The sequence below is a fragment of the Octodon degus genome, unplaced genomic scaffold (assembly GCF_000260255.1).
Source record: "Octodon degus isolate 3935 unplaced genomic scaffold, OctDeg1.0 scaffold00028, whole genome shotgun sequence".
In the NCBI taxonomy this organism is placed as follows: domain Eukaryota; kingdom Metazoa; phylum Chordata; class Mammalia; order Rodentia; family Octodontidae; genus Octodon; species Octodon degus.
The window spans coordinates 6334382-6354246 of NW_004524604.1; the positions used below are offsets into that span (position 1 = coordinate 6334382).

General features: G+C 46.5%; 1 protein-coding gene across 1 annotated transcript in view; it reads right to left on the minus strand.

The window, feature by feature from the left end:
* The window catches only part of Cds1 (CDP-diacylglycerol synthase 1), an 81484-nt gene extending 63131 nt beyond the window's left edge, over nt 1–18353 (minus strand). Inside the window, exon 1 of the mRNA XM_004629268.2 lies at nt 18115–18353. Within this exon, the coding sequence (XP_004629325.1) occupies nt 18115–18228 (114 nt within the window). The 5' untranslated portion in view covers nt 18229–18353. The remainder of the gene's footprint in view (nt 1–18114) is intronic.
* Nucleotides 18354–19865: the final 1512 nt, after the last annotated feature.

A 19865-nucleotide genomic window follows, 5' to 3' on the forward strand; every position in this document is an offset into this window, starting at 1 on the left:
GATCTATGAAGTTCAGATTCCTCCAGGTGGGTGTTGTTTGGATCTGGCTGCTGTGCTCCACTTCTTTCTGCCTCAGGCATTAGAGTTGAACCCTTTGTGTCACTCTGGCAAGATGTTCTGCTCCTGAATCAGCTGGGTGGGTCTTGCCTCTAGCCTCTTTGCAGGGTGTTCTGCTGAAGGATTCCGTGCTGGGCCTGTACTCCGGGTCAATGAAACTCCGTGGGCCCTGGGTGGTCTCACTCCCTTGCTGGACCTATGCTCTGGGTCTATTCAGGATCCCACGGCCCCAGGTCATCTCACTTACTCTCCGGGTCTGTGCTCTCTAAGCTATATTATTATTAATCAAATATTCTAATTCCACATTAGGTGGTCTTCCAAGTAAGATTTTAGCCTTAGGGGGAATATTTTCAGATTTCAAAAGCAGTAACAAACTTCCATTCAGTAATAGTAATTTTTTTTTTTTTATCACAGTTAGGAAAATAAATGTGTCCCTGTACCAGAAGTAACACACAAGCCAGACAGGTTGCATCCCACTGATCAGTGAGCATCAGCAGAACCCAGGCCACCTGGGCAGAGATGCTGAGCAGGCCATGCCCCGGGCCCATGGCCCTGATCCATGCTGGTGCCTGGGGCACCTCAGCAGGCGGGCATTCTTGATACATCATATGGGTCCTTTTCCCTGCCTCTCTCTTTCCACCTTCTTTAAAAAATTTTTTTTTAAAGAGTGGGGCCAGATAGCTCAGCAGATTAAAGTGCCCGCTTAGGCAGATGCACCTGGTGTGCACTGAGATGGTGACTGAGACTGGGCATGGTGGTGCCTGCCTGTAATCCCAGTGCTTGAGAGACTGAAAACAGGAGGATCACTAGGAGTCCAATCTGTGTAATGGGACCCTGTAGGCTCTGTACTAAATGTTTAAAAAAAAAAAAAAAAAAGAAGGAAAATTTGAAATCTTTATTTGGTACAGGATCTTGCTCAGACTCATAGTGATCCTCCTGTTTCAGTCTCCCCAGTGCTTTCCACCTTCTGCACCTCAGAGTGCTTAAAGGGCCACCTGGAGGTGCTGGTTGACTGCAGTGGTTCTCAAGGTCACAGGGGCACCAAAAAACACAGCACCAGGGTTATCAGGATGATTGCCACCTCTACCTCCAAATACCAGCATGACAAAAGGCTGACTCCACTTCAGGGAAACTCAGTAAAATAGAAGCACTGGGCTAGAACTCTACCTGGGCTCTCTAAACACTGAATTGTCCTGCAAAGCCCATCCAAGTTCCCAAGGTAGCAAGGGAACAACCCCCTATCCTGGGCTGCCCTCGAGTTTGTGACTGATGCTTCAGGTTTCCACTTCATATCCTTTAGGAACACACACACACACACACACACGATTTAACCAGGTCTCTTCAATGTCATTCTAACAATTCCCAAAGAGTGGAACTTAGGGGAATGTCACTTAGCTCCTGGAATTCCGGGCCAAGCCCTGCTCTGCATCTCTTTGCGCATCCTCAACCACAGAGACGTCAGCCTGAGCAGCAGAGGCAGCAGGGCTGTGGAAGGCCCAGCACACCTGCGAGGCACCAGTGCTGAAGAAAGACAAGGCAGGGGTCAGCCCGTCACTTAAAGGCAGTCCTCAGATGGACTGGACGACAACGTTTCTTCTCTCTTGGGTCTCTGACCTTTGAGCCTCCTTTTCTGCCTCCAAATCCCTGGGTGCAACAGGTCACTCTCAGGCAGTCTCCCCAGCATCACTAACACTCCCAAGAGGCAAGCATCTGTCTTCTCCACTCCGAACCAACCAGTTCCTTCCCCACTTCCTGCTGCGGAGAAGACACAGACCAAGCTGCTGGCAGCTGCTCAGGCCTGATGGCCACAGCGCTGGCCTCACCCAGCCCTGGGGATCTCCTAACTGCTCTCTGGTCTCTACTTCCCCAGGAGACTGTCAGGCCGAAGGCATGCACTCATTCGCTTGTGCTTGCGCAGCGCCCAGCATTCTCCCAGTGCTGGCTCTCCCTTGCATCCGGATGTGTGCGCTCTGCACAAAGCACAGAGCTGAGTTTTCTCTCCTCCTCCTCCTCCTGTACCCTCTCCCCTACCTCCCTGTGCCCACTCCCCTACCTTCCTTTGGAAGTTTGTTCCGTGACCCCTACTGCTCCAAATCAGCCCTCTTCAACCATCCTCATCTTACCTATCAGGCTCACTGAAATGATCCCTCCTGGGAATGGGGTGCATGCCTACAAGCCTAGCACTCAAGAGGCTGAAGCATGGGCATCTCTTGAGTTTGAGGCCAACCTGAGCTACAGTGTGCAAGGCCAGCCTGGACTATATAGCAAGACTGTCGTCAATGAACCAAACATGCAAATAAGCAGACTTGAAATAGGGCACCTACAGTCAGACTTGGCATGTAGATTTTTAAAAAGAAACATTTGTATCATTTGCTGCTTTCAAATCCAATTCCTTTGCACTTACTACACTTGAAGCAACACTGCTCTTCATAATCTACCAAACCCAAGGGGGTGGCGGGGTAGAGAGCAGGCGATCAGAGCAGACAGGTGCACGACGAGGCACTCAGCGCGGCCTCCTTGCATTACGTGAAAGCAGCTCTTCTGGGAAGGGGGCGGTACTCTCACGCAACTGCTAAACTAGAGTAAAAACATGCCTGGTAAATTAGGTCTCAAACTTGAGTACAACTTCCTCTCTGACCTGTAAATCCAGCTATTGTGCGGAAAGTGTGCTTAGAAAATAGCAACATAGAAGTATGTTATATCCATGTATGAAAATGTCACAAAACCCACTACAGAAGTAATATAAGCACATTAAAAAAACAAAAAATAAACAAACAAGAAAAAAAAAAACCCAGAGCTACGAGTTGTGGCACCTGGCAGCAGCTTAAGAGGGTGAGGCAGGTGGAGCCAAAGTTCATGCTGCCCAGGCTACTTAGTGACACTCTGCTCGAAATGAAAAACAACTGGCAATTTAGACCAGCAGTCCCTGGACTCAATCCCCAGAACAACAACGAGAAAGGTCTCATTGCTAGTGTTACATTAATATTTTCACTATCCATTAAATGTTTGCTAAAGCATAAAAGAAGAAAAAAGTGCCAGGTGCAGTGGTGCCTGCATATAATCCCAGCACTGAGGAGGCTGAGGCAGAAGGATCCTTGGTACATTCTAAACAGCCTGGGATACAAAGTGAGCTTAAAGCCAAACTGAACTGCATAGTGAGACCCTGTCTCAAACAAAGTAATGAAATACATTATAGGGATTGATTTGCTTAGTCTTATTATTACCAGAGATAGCTCAGCAGACTGAGCACCTGCTTAGGCAAATTCAGGGACTGGGGATTGATCCTTAGCACCACATGCCACGTTGGCCCTGTTCCTGGGCACACTGAGCCAGCCAAAGAGACTGGGTGTGGTGGTGCACACCTGTAATCCCAGTGCTCAGGAGGCTGAAAACAGAGGGATCACTACAAGTCCGAGCTCGGGAGTGAGATCCTGTACCAAAATACATAATAAATACATACATAAATAAAAAGCTCTTATAAAGTTATTGATAATCAAGGCAATGTCATTTTGGCACAAAAATAATAATCAATGGAGCCAAATAAAGCATCCAGAAATAAAGCCATGCATTTATGATCAACTGATCCTCAGTACTACAAAGGCAATTCAATGGAAAGTGTTGCCACAGTGGGGCTGGGGGCCTTAATCTATGCTCTCACCATATATAGAATTTATTTTATTTTATTGTTTTTTTTTTTTTTTTTTTTGAGATAGGGTCTGGCAATGAAGTTCAGGCTGGCCTTGAGCTCACTCTGTAGTGCAGGCTGGTCTCAAACTCCCAACGATCTTCCTGCCTCAGCCTCCCAAGTCCTGAGATTACAGTTATGCATCACCACGTCCAATTTAGAGTATTTTAAATATCAATCAATCAATCCATCAATCAATCAATCTATCTCTTTCTGGAACAGGGCTACGCAGCTACACAGTTCAGACTCATAGTGATCCTCTTCTCTCAGCCCCCCTGCCTCTCCCCAAGCCCCCCCCCTGCTCTGGGATTACAGGCATGTGCCAACACACCCAGTTTCAAGGGCCAGAATGGGATGGCTGGGGCTGGCATAGCATGTGGTACCAGGACCAATCCCAGGTGCTTATGCTTGCCAGGGAGTCACTTAGACCACTAAGCTATCTCCCCAGCCCCCATTAAAACAAAATGGATTACAGAACCCTGCAGCTTCATAAAATCTCTAGGATCTTGGATTATGTAGAGTTCTTTAATATAAGAGCAAAAGCATAATTCATAAAAGAAAAAACTGACAAGTTCCATCAAAATTAAAATTTTTAAGTTTCAAAAGACATTCTTGGGTCAGGTATATAGTTCAGTGGCCTAAGTGCCTACCTGGCAAGTGCAAAGTCTCAAGTTCAATCCCTGGTACCACAAAAAAAAAGAAAAGAAAAGAAAAGAAAAAGAACCTCTTTTAAGGGCAGGGGAGATAGCTCGATAGTCTAAGTACCTGCCTGGCAAATGCATGTGCCTGGGTTTGATCCCCAGTACCACACACTGTGCTGGCCCCAGATCCCCAGGGGTAGCACGCCAGCCAACAAAACCAGGCGTGGTGGTACACACCTGTAATCCCAGCACTGGGGAGACTGAAAACAGGAGGATCACTATGAGTTTGAATTGCATAGAGAGAACCTGCATCAAAATAAAATAATTTTTTTTAAAAAAGACACTCTTAAAAGAAAGAAGACAGGCTGGAGGGCAGCATTTGCAAATCGCATATGTGGAAATGGTCTTACATCTTGAAGACATAAAGGACTCTCAAAATTCAGTATGGATTTAAGACATGAACAAATCCTTCACCAACAGCAACACACAGACAGAAACAAGCACCCGGAAAGATGCTCAAGGTGACCCGCCACCGGGGAAATGCAAAGCGAAGCATGATGTGGACAACTATACATCTGGGAGAGTGATGAACATTTTTTAAAAAACTGAACATACCAAGTATTGGAGAAAACGTGGAAGAAATAACTCTTCTACACTGCTTGTAGGAACATAAAATCGTATAACCACTATAGTTGTTTGTTTGGTCTTGTTGAGACAAACAGTCTCACTATGCAGTTCAAGTCGGCCTTAAGCTCACTTCATAGCCAGACTGCTCTTGAACTTGCAAGGATTCTCCTGCCTTGGGCTGGGATTATACAAGTGTGCCACCAAACCTGGATCAGTATAAACACTTTGGAAAATAGTTTAGCAGTTTCATAAAGATTAAATATATTATCCACCAAATGACCTCAAGAAATAAATGTATCTATATCCCTTTGTGCGCAACTGTAGCCAAATCTGCGTGGCCGCTGTACTTGTAACAGATCCAAAGGAGGGACAGCCCAAATGTCCACTGTGGGAACTGGACCAACTGTGTTTCTTCCATATAATGCACTACTACTCTTGTGCAATCACAGTAAGTGAACTAAAAATGCCCATGGATGATTCTTAATGTAATTATACTGAGTAAAAAAAAAGCCCAACAAAATGTATATCATATATATATAAATAGATAGACATATACACATAGATGTTTGTTTTTTTAATGTATTTTAGTACAGGCTCTACAGGGTCTCAATACATAGATCGGACTCATAGTGATTCTTCTGTTTTCAGCCTCTCAAGCACTGGGATTACAGGTGTGCACCACCAGGCCCAGTCTCAATTGCTGTCTCAGCACACCCTGGGGACAGGGCCTGCACGGCAGGCTGGGGATGGAACCCCTGCCACTAGGCTCTGCCTAAGCAGGTGCTTTAGTCCTCTGAGCTATCTGGCTGGCCATAGATATATTTGTAAATATGCATATGTATAGTATTTCCTTTTTATAAGATTCCAGAAAACAAACTCAGTCTATAGCATCAGAAAGCAGATCAGCAGGTGCGCAAGGATGAAGAGGAAATTATAGATGAGAGAAAACTTTTTTTTTTTCCGTATTTTAGGGAAGGGTCTACAAAGTGTTCAGGGTCTCAGTACTAGATCAGACTTGCAGTGATCTACGTGTTTACAGCCTCCCAAGAGCTGGGATTACAGGCGCGTGCCACCACACCTAGTCTCAATTGCCATCTCACTGCATCCTGGGGGAGGGGCCAGCATGGCAGGTCTGGGGATCGAGACCAGGCCCCTTTGCCCAGCCCTGAGAGAAAACTTTTGATGTGAAAGAGAATGTCCATTATTTTGAGTGAACAATGCATAGGTATAGAGTACATCTATATCAAAACCTGCTGAATGGTGCTTGCTATAGACTAATTCTATGCCTCTGAAAGTCCCCTGCTGAGTTGCTACTCCCCTCTAGGACAGCTGGCACTGGGAACTGCACCCTGTGGGAGCTATCTATCCTCAAGGTAAGGACCTGGTGAATGAACCCGTGCCTCTCAGCAGATGAGAGAGACGTGTGTCCCTCAACCACATGCAGGCACAGCAAGGTGTCCACCTGCATGGCAGGAAGAGACCCTGACCAGCAACCAGAAGGCAGCACCTCCCTCCCGGACTTCTGGCCCCCAGAGCTGGGAAATAGAGGCATCTTCCTGCAGCCGCCAGTCTGTGGCATCTGTTAGATGCATTTGGGCTGACACAGCCTTTGAGTGTGCTCAGTTTAATGGATGTTACTGTCAGCTGTGGATGGCTCCTGAAAGGAGGTCCAAGAAAGAAGGCCCAGGTATTGTGCAATAGCAGGGCCTGAAAAGACAGGAACAAGGGCTTGGGGACCAGGTTGCCAAAGATACAGTGCATTCAAGATGACAGCTCCCAGGAGTCTCTAAACCTAAGTAGGTGGAGGTTTAGAATTCAACCAGGCATAAGATATGAAATCATTCAGACTTCCCCCCTTCTGGGTCTGGACCCCCAAAGTGAGGCAGAGAGGCACTTCAGTTCTCCCCTGTGGGCTCCTTCACACCCACACCGATCCTTGCATTTGAGTTCAGTATTGAGTTTCGCCATCAAACAAAGGAAACAAACAAGGATCACAGCAGTGTGTGCTCGAGATGACATGTCAGCCTTTTAAAAACCCGAGCATTAAATAGTTCTTCCTTGAAAGAGCACTGGGCTGTGGTCCTGATCTCAGCATCTCTCATCTCTGGTCCATTTCTTCATTGTTTCCCCACAGGCAGGGATTCCTCTCTCCACGCTGGGTCTACTACTGAATCAGCAGATCTGGGAGGGAAGAGCAGGCTCGTGGCGAGGAGGGGAGTCCAAGACCTTGCTGATGGAGACGAAGGGTCAAGCACGCAGCAACAATGGACTTACAGACACACATCCTACCACTTCCTTGACCAGCACCTCTACTGTCCAGTCCAACACACACTAATTAGGGCAGAGGAAGCCCCCTTATCTTTTCAAACTTGACCTTTCTCTCCAGCCCTGTGGGAGAGTTCCTGGACCACATGATACAGTACACAGTCTTTGGAGTGAGCATCACAGTGCCTGGACACAGAGAAGCTGGGTGGACCTCGGTGGTATGAGCCCATGGCAAGTCTGAGGGAGCCAACCCAGCACGTGACACTTCCAATGCACCTCACTGCTTAAGGTCAAGTCCAACTGACCCAGCTTCTGTCTGCTCCACAGCTGTGGCTCTCACCTAACTACGCAGCCACTGGCACTCCACACCGCTGACCTTCCCGCCTTCCCCACAGTGTGAATGCTGTCTGCACTTCTCAGCCTTTTGCTATGGAGTGTCCTCTTTTTTAACATTTTCTCTCTAGACCTCACATTAGCCTGGCTAGGAGCTGCTTATCCTTAAAGGCTGTGGCTCACATATGCTTAGTAAAGCTTCAGGGTGCCGGTCAAGAGAGATTGATTGTCCACCCATGCTAGATGCTCATGCCAGGACCTGTGAACATGCTGTGTTAAGGCAAGGCAGAACTACGGTAGCAGACAGATTTAAGCTGCTAACCGGCTGACCTTGAGATGGGAGATCATCCTGGATTACCCAGGTGGTTTTGATATAATCACAAGGGTCCTTAACACCAAAGAGGGTGACCAGAATAGTTAGGGATGGGGAGATGAAGACAGCTGCGGGTGGAGATGGTGGTTGGGGGACAGAGGAAGGAGTCACTTGCTGTGGGGTGCAAGTAGCTTCTAGAAGTTAGATAAGGCAAAGAGATACAATGTTCCTGAGAAGCTGCAGAGTGGTCCTCCCGACACTCCGACCCCAGCCCAGCAGGACTGCAGACAGCTGAGTCCTAAAACTGCAAGGGCAGGACTGTGACAGACACTGCGCAGGCAGTGTAAAAGCTGGAACATGATTTTTTAAAAAAGAGCTCTCACTACATTACTCAGTCTGGTCTTAAACTCCTAGACACGAGTGAGCCACTGGCCTCAGCTGCTCTGCAGGCTCATGTCACTGTGCCACCTACTCACTATGTTAATTAACTGTAAAACATGATAATGGTATTGTGGCATGTAACAGTACAGAGGATGTTTTTATTTTAAGAGACGCATGCTTTCCTGTTAGAAAAGAATGGCTATAATATCCACTGTTTATTTTCAAATGATTCACCAACAAAATATTTGGAGATATATACAGATAGATAAATACATAGATAGATGGAATATATATATCTACATATGTATATATATATATGGATAAAGCAAATTTAGCCAAATCCTAATTATTAAATCAAGTAATTCATATACTGGGATCCTTTATGTATAATAAAAGTTAGGAAAAATTACAATCTAAACAATAGATGAACCACTAGGAAAAGAGTATGCAATATGTTAATTATTGAAACTGTCTTACCAATTTGATTTGAAACTGTCTCATTGCTACTTTTCTCTCAATAAAATTATGGAAAAATAAAAATAAAAAATAGACAATTTCAGGATGCAAACATACGTGGTAACTTTATCAAGACAAGGAAAGAAACAGTAATTATAAAATTCAAGCGGTGAGAGGATGTCACCACGACGAGCAGGTGGCAGATGCCTAGCTGCCCCTTGGGTATCAGTGCACTTTATAAACTGTTACAAAGAGCACTGTTATGCAGAATTCCAGAGGATGATGTCTACACCAAACTCTGTAAGAATAGAGTCCCACAGAGATGCTCAAAGCCTCTACTTTTGTAATGGCCGGGATTGGATATATTGCTCATGGGAGACCAAGTTAAAGGAATTACAGAGCTTTTATTAATTAGTTGGTGACCAATGTGTTCCCCTTCCCATCTGGGAAAACACAAAGGCCCAGTTCTTTGTTCCCTACCTGCTTTTACAGTTTCTTTGTTGCTATGGCAACCAGGCAGGAAAATGATGGCCCCTATAGCCTATAGATGATGGTGGTGGGCAGAGGGATTCATAGCTAGGCGTGGGCAAACCGTCTGTATGTTATTGCCCTACATGTGTCTTTTCCTTTCCCCTATGTTTGTGAAGGTCTGACAGGGCAGGGGAAGGAGTGAGGAATGGGGTAATTTAGGCAAGGCTACTTCTATGTAAATACTTCAGGCAGAGGTCAAAGAAATTGAATTCTGCCTCAGTCTCTTCTGCTTCTAAAAGTGAATAGGATATTATGCTAGATGCCATCCTCACACTTTGAGTCAATTTAAGAGCAAGCATAAAAAGTGGGTAGAAAGAGAAAAATACAAACCACAACCTTCAAAGTCATGAATCTAATCTTGCTTTCTGTTCTGGAGTTTTGCATACTGAGGGGAAATGTTAGGACTCAGGTAGCTCTAATAAAGATCTGCTGCCCCACAGTGCCATACCATACTGAAATGACTTAAGTGGCAAAGGAAGGTGGCAGTGAGCCCAGCCTTAGCTGCCGAGCTGTTTGATCCCACCCCGGCCAGCCAACCCATGGTGAAATCAGCTTTAGCTACCTTTCACCAACCCCTGCACTTGCTGGCCCATGGTCCCAGCACTGAAGGGAGCTGCAACCGGGCCAGGAAGCAGAAATGCATGTCTGCCCTTGGGTTTCCAAAAAGCAGCTTCGGTGCCCTGAGTTCCTCATGTGGGACAGGAACTCTCACGTGAGTTCTCCCTTCTCATGCCTTTCCATTTCTATCTAAAAGAAACTCTGAAATCTTGGTAGTTCTGACAAAGGTGTAAGCAGACTAATAGTCAATAGCAGTGATATGAGAAAACGGACTTTTCTTTGTTGAAAAGAATGTTAACTTTTGGGCAGGTAACCAGGCTCAGTAGACTTCAGGGATGGTCAGCAACAAGCTGGTCCTATTGGGGTCCAGAACACAGGATCCCCAAGTCAGGTTGTAAGAGTGGGAGACATGACACCCCAAAATACACTTCTTTGACATGTTCTGAGCTCATAGTGAAGGCCCAGACACAGATGAAAAGCTGCCTGTCATGAAGGCCTTTGATCTATGAAGGAACCTCCTAGGAAGAGGGAGGCTCCCAGGCAATCAGATTCCAGAGACACAATCATACAAGACAACCTTCAATGGCCAGAGCTACCCTCCCTCAGCACCTAGTCTCCACCTTCCACGCCCCCAAAGGACCCTTCTTTCTTGTGGCTCAGGAGGCTACTTCCACTTCCATCACCTGGCCCCCTCATCAAGGCATCTGGTGGGATGCCTATGCACAGGTCTGTATCTAACTCTGCTTTTGTCCCTGTTCATCTGGTATGGCAATTACACATCCAGCCAAAGAATCTAGACTGGTAGAAGAAGCCATTTATTAGCTTCCCTGCAGTCATTAATTAAATTCATTCCTGCAGTTATTTCGAAGTGTGATGTCATTTGCATTAAAAGTTCTAAAACATTTCCCAAATAAATAAGTCTAGGTGTAAATAGCTATAAAAAGCTAATAATTTATTCTCCCAGTAAGGAAGCAGGAAATATCTGGAATATTTTTCTGATTTATGTCCAGATGCCTGAAGTCACAGAATTATAGGTTTTCAGATAGAATTTTTTGTTCAATGCTAACATTTCATAGGTTAGAAAGACTAAATTTGTCCACAATCTCTTTCTCACACACACTCCAATAAAAATGTCCATAGGTGAATGTTTCAATTAACTTTATAAATTTAAAGAGTATTTGCAGTTTTTAGTCAGAAGAGTTAAGGTGAACCCTAACTCTAATGCAGTGTGAGCACTGGATAGGGCATTTGGGTTTTCAGAACTTAGTCTTCTCAGGTGTAAACTACAGCTATCTTCTTTGTCTAGACAACTGTTAAGAGTGTGACATTGGCAGTTGGCATTGCCAGTTCTACAGAAAACCCACTGCTATTATGAACTACTGGACTGTATTGGAATATTTTGCTGAATTCACATACCTAAAATATTTAAATGACAATGGAATACTCTTCTCTGACAAAACTAAACAAAAAAAGGTGATACAAATGAAGGACCATTTTGTATTTGTATATTCAAAAACAGTTAGGATAGATACACAGCTACTTTCTCTTAATACAATGAATAGAAAGATTTGTACTAATAGTGTTTGTGGACAGGATATCATGTCTGCATGTTGTACTATGAATAAACACTAAGAAGGCAACAATATGCAATGTATTAATTATTGAAACTGTCCTACTAATCAGTTTTGAAACTGTCTCATTGCTATTTGTTTCTCAATAAAATTATTCTTTTAAAAAAAGTGTCAAGTTGGTACTGCATGCAAGCAAGAATTTGGCAGAGTATACATTATTTTATGCTAATAAATTATTTTATCAGTATTCCATGCAGTGAGTCCAACATCCCAAATACCAGAGTATTCTACTCTTAGTTATTGAGCAACAGATCAATCCCAGCTCCATCCCATTCCCCAAGTACACAGAATACAAAGAAGAAAAGGTGAGGGACTGTCCCACAGAGCCGAGCTTATGGCAGGCACCTCACCAACACTAAACCAAAGTGCAGGACCAAAGCAAGCCTCAGAAAACCTATTGCAGTACCTAAATGACCTGTTTGCTTGGTACTGAATTTTTTTTAAATGTATTTGGTTGTTGCACAGCTGTGGTCTCGCTACACAGCTTGGACTCATAGTCATCTTCCTGTTTTCAGCCTCCCCAGCATTGGGATTACAGCCATGTGCCATCACACCCGGATTCTGGCCAGCTCCTCACCAGGACTCTGGCCTGGCAAGTTATGCCATGCTGGGGATAGAACTGCGGTCCCTGTGCTTTTGCCTAAGCAGTCCACTGAGCTAACTTGCCAGCCCCTGAATTAAAATCTATATTATTAAAAGACACAAAACTCCAAGAAATAAATTTTTAAAAACCAAAACTCCCAAAGCCTTGTACTTAGCTATGCTACCCATGAAAAGACATGAACTTCTATTTTATAAACATGCATATGCAGAAACATAAATATAGAATCATTATACTACATTATGTATATAATTTTTCTCTACAATTTTGTGAACAACTGCTTTAAATTATCCTACTTTGCCCCAGTACTTTTATGATATATAAACATTACTTGCATTAAAAAGTTCACTACAGTGTACTTGTAAAGCTTAATACAGTTGATGACATTCTATAGCTGTCTCAAAATAAGAAAATGAATTGTAAAAATCATGAATAGTAGGTTGCCAGTACTTGAGAGGCTGAGACAGGAGGACCACAGTGAGGTGAGCCTAGGCTATCTAACAGGAGTTCCAGGCTACCCTGAACTTCATAGTGAGACCCTGTCTCAAACAACTGTGAATGGGGCTGGCCAGATAGCTCAGTGGACTAAAGCTCCTGCTTAGACAGATTCAGGGACTGGGGTTTGGTCCCTGGTGTGCTGTGCCAGGCCCATCCCCGGGGCACTCTGAGACAGTGATTGAGACTGGGCGTGGTGGTGCATGCCTGTAATCCCAGCGCTTGGGAGGCTGAAAACAGGAGGATCACTAGGAGTCCATCTGTGTAGGGAGACCCTGTAGACCCCCCCCCCAAAAAAAAAAGAATCACAAATGGTAGGTAAAAATGCACAGCACTAGGATATTAGTCAGAAACGCAAGTGTAATACAAAACAGTTGTGAGAGACTGCCTCCCCTACCTGATGCGCCTCGCTGTCTCCATCAGCCTGACTCTAGAACTTGGCTTTGGTAGCACAGTGCTGAGACTCTTGCTCAGGAGGTCACTGTTTCTGAAGGAGGGGAAGGAACTTTCGAAGGACACTTCAGCCCTTCAACAGGCAATCAACAGGCAACCCCAGAAAGCAGTTCTGTCCTTAGATTCTTTGAGGCTCCTCCCTCAAAATTTCAGTGTGGCTCTTGGCACAAATCCCAAACAGTTACACTGTGACCTGTACCCAAGTCTAATCAAGTTCCCACTGTTAAAGACATGCCTTAAGCCAGACTTTCAGTTCTCAGATCACACCCTGGCTTTCCCATTTTAGGATACCACCAAGTCCTGTGGGGGAGAGTTCTTCCTCACTGAGGTGAGCTGCAAATGCTGCACTGTCCTGCCACGAGGTTGGACTGTGAAGTATAGAAATCTAATGCTGAAAACATGTTGTGAAGGCTGGGATGTAGCTCAGTGATACAGCAGTTGCGTAGCCTGCCCAAGGCCCTGCACTCAATCCCTAGCACAGCCTCCCTGCCCCCCCCCAGCACAGTATTATTATATAAACATGCTAGGAAAGAGTAGGGGTGGAGAGGTATCCCAAAACACACCACACTGGTAGACTGATTCCTTCAAACTGATGAGAACAACAGGTGTGTAACAGGAACTTTCCACGAACTTTCTTAAAAGGAGTCCTCGTAAGATGACCCATCCTCATAAAAACCTTCCCTGGAATTCCCACCCATCAGACACAATCAAGCCCTGGGAGGAAGAGACTAGGCCTTCACATCTGTCCCCGACAGGCTGTTACCTGTCACCTGAGGGCTGCATACACGGTCTCCTCTTGTGTGGAGAGGGATGCTCTAGCATTTGTGTTATTCACTGAATCACTGTATCACTGAAAGCTCTAAAAGGTTTTCCATCACTGGCCTACATCCAGAAGAAAAGAAATAGTAGGACAACGTATGTGACACCAAGAGAGCTCCTAATGAGAGGATACCAAAGTGAAGACATTAATTATAGAAACAAAGTAAGGCTTAGATAAAAAGTAGATGAAATGCAGTGAATCTTGGAGCACTGCATGCCCACAAGTGGTGATATGTGAATGAAGTCAGTGGTCTAATCAACGATTCTCTTCACTTAAGTTCTGACACAGGCACTGCAGTTAAGGAAGATGTGACTACTGGGGGACAGGGAAACACTGCTATCTTTGTAGTGTCTGTACATCTAAATCATTGCAAAACTTAAGATTTAACACTAGCATAGTTATAAGAGAAACTGCATACCTCTACACAGCAAACAACTGCCCTCAATTATTTCCTCAAGTTTATAAACCCAAATCTCCAAGTCCATAAGGGCCTAATCTTGGGACAATAGCAGGACACACCCCTTTCTGCTTTCTGTCTGTCTCCTCGGGTCTTGGCATCCCTTCCTGAGGATGACTCCTCCCCCACATTACACACCAGGGGGTCTACTTTCCTGACCACCTGAGCCCTGGCCAGGCTGCTTAGGTCCTCTGAACTGCAGCACCCCGACCTGCACCACTCTGGGGCCCTCCTGCTCAGCTATTACACAGACATTGTCCCTACATGCACAGTTGTTATGAGGAGTAAATAAACATGGGTGAGCAATAGTCTGTGAACTTAAGGTCACTCTGCCAGCATTAATTATTATGACTTCCTGCTGAGCTAAGAACTGTGCTAATCTGGCACCCAACAAATTGGGGTAAACGAATCTCACTGGGCTGGATGGTTCTGTTAGTTGCCTCTTGGCCATTTCTTATCATGCCCTATATTAAAAATGACTCTGCAAAGATGTTTCAGCTCCTTGAATCCTTTTCTCCAGTGTCTACTGAGCAAACGCAGGCCTTTGATCTTCTCGCTTCTGTTTTTCAAACTGTGTGGATCCACCTCCAGGACAAGGCACACTCCCCATGCTCTGTGCTGCAGCTGCTCTCTAGCACCTGCCTGTCCGCTGTGCTCACTCCTTCACTCTCCTGACTTCTTTTGTGCCTCTCTCCACTGAGAAGAAAATCTTCACTTGCCCCTCCTGCCCTCTCCGATGACTTTCTTGTATTTCCTTTCACAGCCGCTTCCTGACAATACCTACTAACGTTTCACCTCTCACTTTTCTCAACCTAAAATCTGCCCTCCTCCCTTAGACCTCAGGGCCTCCCTAAACAAGGGCAACTGCACCACAGCTCTGGATTCATGTCTCTCTTCCTCTCTAACACAAAGCTGGCACCCTGGCCCTGAGCTCTTGGGTCAGCATGAACCTCTACCACCTTGAGCCTACTCATTTAGATCTGTTTCTCTAACCTCTCAGGTAGAGAATAACATACCCTGGCCAACCCAACTCTCCACAATCACTCCTAACCTCAACAAATGCCCACTACTTTTGCTTCTTTGCTGAAAGACTCAAATGTTGTCTATCAAAATGTGTCTTCCAGAAGGTTCTTCTTATTTGGTCTTACCATGAAGGCTCTTGTCTAGGTTCTGTCATCATCATCTGGAGCTCTTTCTCAAGCTCCATTCCACCATCCCTACTGTATGCTTCAGAAGCCCTCAACTTGTATCTATATCATTTGTAACACTTCTTACCTGGTTTCTTTTTGGCAGGTAATTCCCACTTTATTACTTTCCTTAGACCATTGCCAAGGAGCTAGGCTAATACCTGCAAAATCTTCCAGTGGCTTCCCACAGTCTGTGGAATGAAGCCTAATGTCACAGGCTTTCAAATTTCCAAGTTCACCTCGCAGACATGCAGCTTGTGCTCCACATTTTCCAAACTCATGTCAGTTTTCTGTGCCTAGATGCAGACCCATGGCACAGTTTCTCTACCCTTTGCCTAGAACACACCATTGACTCTTACCTACCTGGTTGGATTCTCAGGAATTATTTAACTCCAAGTTCAATCCTCACTTCCTGCTTAAAGCTTTCCTTGCATTCTCCAAGGGGAGTCCAGCCAGGCCTTCTATGCCAACAAGTCACGTACAAATGTCTAATAAATCTAACTTCTGGATGGTTTGGAGATGAAGGTGAATTCTTCAAGGAGGTGGTCCTTGTCATTGTCCTTGTCATCTTTTGAGTCCCACTCCTGCTTGTAAGGACCAATCTGGAACATTCCCCAGCAGGTGAGAAGCACTTTTTACTTACTAATTCTCATGAACACAGCATCTTCCCTCAGTCTAACAATGCGTCCTGAACACAATGGCAATGTCATGTTAATAATACCATTATAAAAAAGAACACAAAATGGCAATGTATGGGAGCCAACTGTAACAGCAGGGTATAATACACCTCCTCCACTTCCTTTATTAATTCCCCAAGCATTTTCCCTTTACTGGGATTTGAACAGAAAAGGCACTTAAAAGGACCAAATATTAACCAGTCTCTAACGTGCACACTGATTTTAAAATAGCCCTTGACCTGGAATATAGGCACATTCAAACACACACCCTGATAAGAAAGGAAAGATAGAGGATAGAGTTCAATGTCTTGAAGCTTGCCAAGGATTCCTTGTGATGAACTTGGAAAGTACAACAATACTTCAGCACAGTCTGAGTATGCCCACCGTGGTCTAGGATATCTTAACAAAACAGGTTACATACAGCAACATTTACTCTCAGGAAACAAAACCCAGGATGTGTATTAATCAAAACCGAAAGCACATCTTTTATAAATAAGTAAGCAGAGAGGTAACCCAGTCACAGATAGCTACAGACAACAATTCTAATGAGCTGAATCACACCACAAAAGGAGTTTCCAGTTTGAATATATTATCATGTTAAAAATAATACTAATTCTAAAGGTGTTTTACTCATGGTTTCCAGAAGCGTACTTTTGTCTTAATAAAAGCTTGCTAGTCTCCTCTAGGTAAGGAAGTCAAATGGGTAAGCTGGTATTTTCTTGATCCTAAAATTTAACAATGCTAAAACAAAATAAATCCCAACCTAATTAAATCTATTTTTGGTCTAGTTTCCAAGGCAGTTTTCACAAAGACTATTCTCAGCCTACTGCTTCTAGCTTCCTAACTCCAACCTTCAGTAAGCTGGAAACTTGTTCTGTGAAATTCCTGGGCACATATGTTCTATCACAGACTTTCATTTTAGTCCACCAAGTGATCAAAAGTGGGTAAGAAAGTGTCACCCCACTGATCCCCAAGGGTTTTAGCACAAAAATCACTATTATATTTGTTGTTTGATGATCTTATGCGACATGTTCCTACCAAGACTGTGTAACCTGGGTTTCATCAAGCTCATCAACTTTTCAAGTGGAACCTTCCCCGAGTCAGAGCTGCTACAGAATCTCAGTAATGATATAAACCAGAAGAGAGGAAATGAGGAAACTTGAATTCCATGTCAAAAAGCCCTGAACTTCACCGTGGACAACCCACTTCACTTCTGTAATTCAAACTGCAATACAGGCATCGTCTTCCAAAAAAAAAAGAATGCTTCTAAGAATAAGGTGCTTTGAGCCTTTCAAACAAAATATTATAAAACAAGGTTTTATAATTTCCTAAGCTATGTAGTCCATAAGGTCCTAAACCTACACTTCTTACAAGGCTCATACCAGCACCAGGGCACTTCTAAATGCTCCCTAACCCGACTTTTCCCACCCCTGAGTGGAATCATGGGACTGCTTTACTTATTCCTGAAGTGGTGACGAGGCAGCGGGCGTGTGGAAGGTGATCTATAGGCAGAATGCTCTGTCAGCCGCGGACGGGAGAAGCTAGGAGACAGCAGTGTCTTTTGCGAGTGACAGTTCTCAACCTGCAAACTCTGTTGTTATGGAAAAGCACCGGGACGCGAGCGCCTGGGCAGCTCTGGACTCTGGTTCCCGGATACCAGACCAGGCAGCGCCGAGGTGAGGGTCTGAAGCGCAGGTGCAACTGAGCGCCTGCACCGCAACCGCAGTCCCCGGGTGACCGCAGCCACGGGGTGACCACTGCACCCCGGTTCCGCCCGGCCGAGGTCCCGCTGGGACCAGACAACTAGAGCTCGCGGCGGCCGTGCAGCGCATCCAGGCCCGCCGCAGTGATCCCCAGTCCCGACCGACACCGGGGTCCCGCCCTCCCGGTGCCGACCCATTCTGGGGTGCGCCCCCGCCCAGTCCCGCCCGCTCGCCGCGCCTCACTTTGTCGCTGGTGCTCTCGGTTTCGTGATCGCCGCCTGCGGCGTCCCCTTCGCGGGGCGGTGACACCCCAGGCCCTGGACCTGGGCCGCCCCCGCGGTGCCGCAGCTCCAGCATCTCCTAGCCGGGTCACCCCGGAACGGCATCAACGAGCGCCGCGCGCCGGAGGCGTAGCCAGGTGCGCGTCCCACGCAGGACGGAGCGGAGCCGGAGGCGGAGGACCAGGACGCGAAAGGCTCCGCCCCGCCCACCTGGCGACCCCGCCCTGTCACGCGCGCAGGAACCGCCCCGCCCCGCCCCCTGCTGCACTGCGGTTCCCAAGTCCCGCCCCGTGGCGTCATCCGCCCCGCCCCCCGCTCCGCGCACCTAGGTGCTGCTGCCCGCCAGGTGCACCAGGCTTGCCAGGTGCGGGAAAAGGCGCTGGCAAGGCCGCGCGGTGCGTGCACGTTGGCGCCGCGGTGTGGGGCTGCGGGAGCTGCTCCGGTGCCTGCCCGGTGGCAGCATACCGCACAGCTCCTCCAGCCAAAGTCCGCAAGCTCCTCCGAAGCACCCCACACCGGTTCCTATCCTGACACCTCGATTCTCCTCCAGCGGCACCCTCCCTGCACGCTCCCTCAGGGTCACCCGAGCCAAGCGCTGGTGACCTGGAAACCAGTCTTGCAGGACCCGCCCTTGCTCTTGGGCAGCCGCATTCCATGCCCGTGCCATCACCTGGGAAAGGGGGCGCGGGCCTACCTGGGCCCCAGGTGGGCGGTCCTCTAGCTGAGCGCGCGCGTGAGCGCGCGCGCGCGCGCGCACGCACACACACACACACACACACACACACACACACACACACACACACGATCTGTGCGCGCACAAACACACACACACGATTTGCCTGCCGAACCCCGGACTGTGACTCCTATGAAGCTCACACTGCCTGTGAGGCAAGGGCGCAAAGGCGACTCACAGGTCCTAGGCAACTCTGCGCCCGGCTCTGCTCACTCTGCAACCCGGAAGGGCACCAGTTCCATGTCAGTTCCATGCAGGTCCTGTGAGGCGTAGTAGTTCTCCGGACCCACTTAGCCACCTGGTCATTACTGACACAGGCGCTCTCTCTCTCTCTCTCTCTCTCTCTCTCTCTCTCTCTCTCTCTCTCTCTCTCAGAGGCCTTCCTACACATAGGACAGCACACTGAAGAATTCCCTTATACAAACAGGTCAACAATATAAATGTCTCAGCCACACGTGATAGTGCAGGCCTGTGATTCCAGCACTCAGGAGGTTGAGGGAGGAGGATCATTGCGAGTTGGAGATCATCCTGGGCTACAAAGTGAGCCCAAGGTCAGTCTAAAATACAAAGTGAGACCCTGTCGCAAAATGACATGTGAAAAGTCTGCAGTGTTTCATCATTCTGCCACTTTAGCAACAAATGAGTGAAAGGAAACCAAAAATCATGTAGGATGCACTGAAAAGCAGGACACAAGGACATCATGTGACCTTAAGCTTTTAGTCTGGGTTGCCGCATTTTTACAAGAATGTAGAGAAACCATAAATTGCTCCTTCTGGGGAGCAGAGTAGCAAAAATGACAGAAAAAGATAAGACCCAAGGCTGGTGGGTAAGAGTGGTTTTCTTCACGAACAGGCCAGGCACGAGTAAGTAGCTCACCCAATTCTTTCCAGCTGTTGGAAGGCCTGAAGGAAGGGCTGCCTTCCCTCCAGCCAGGAAGACAGTCTAGAGCACACCCACCCCAGCACAAAGGAGCTCTACTG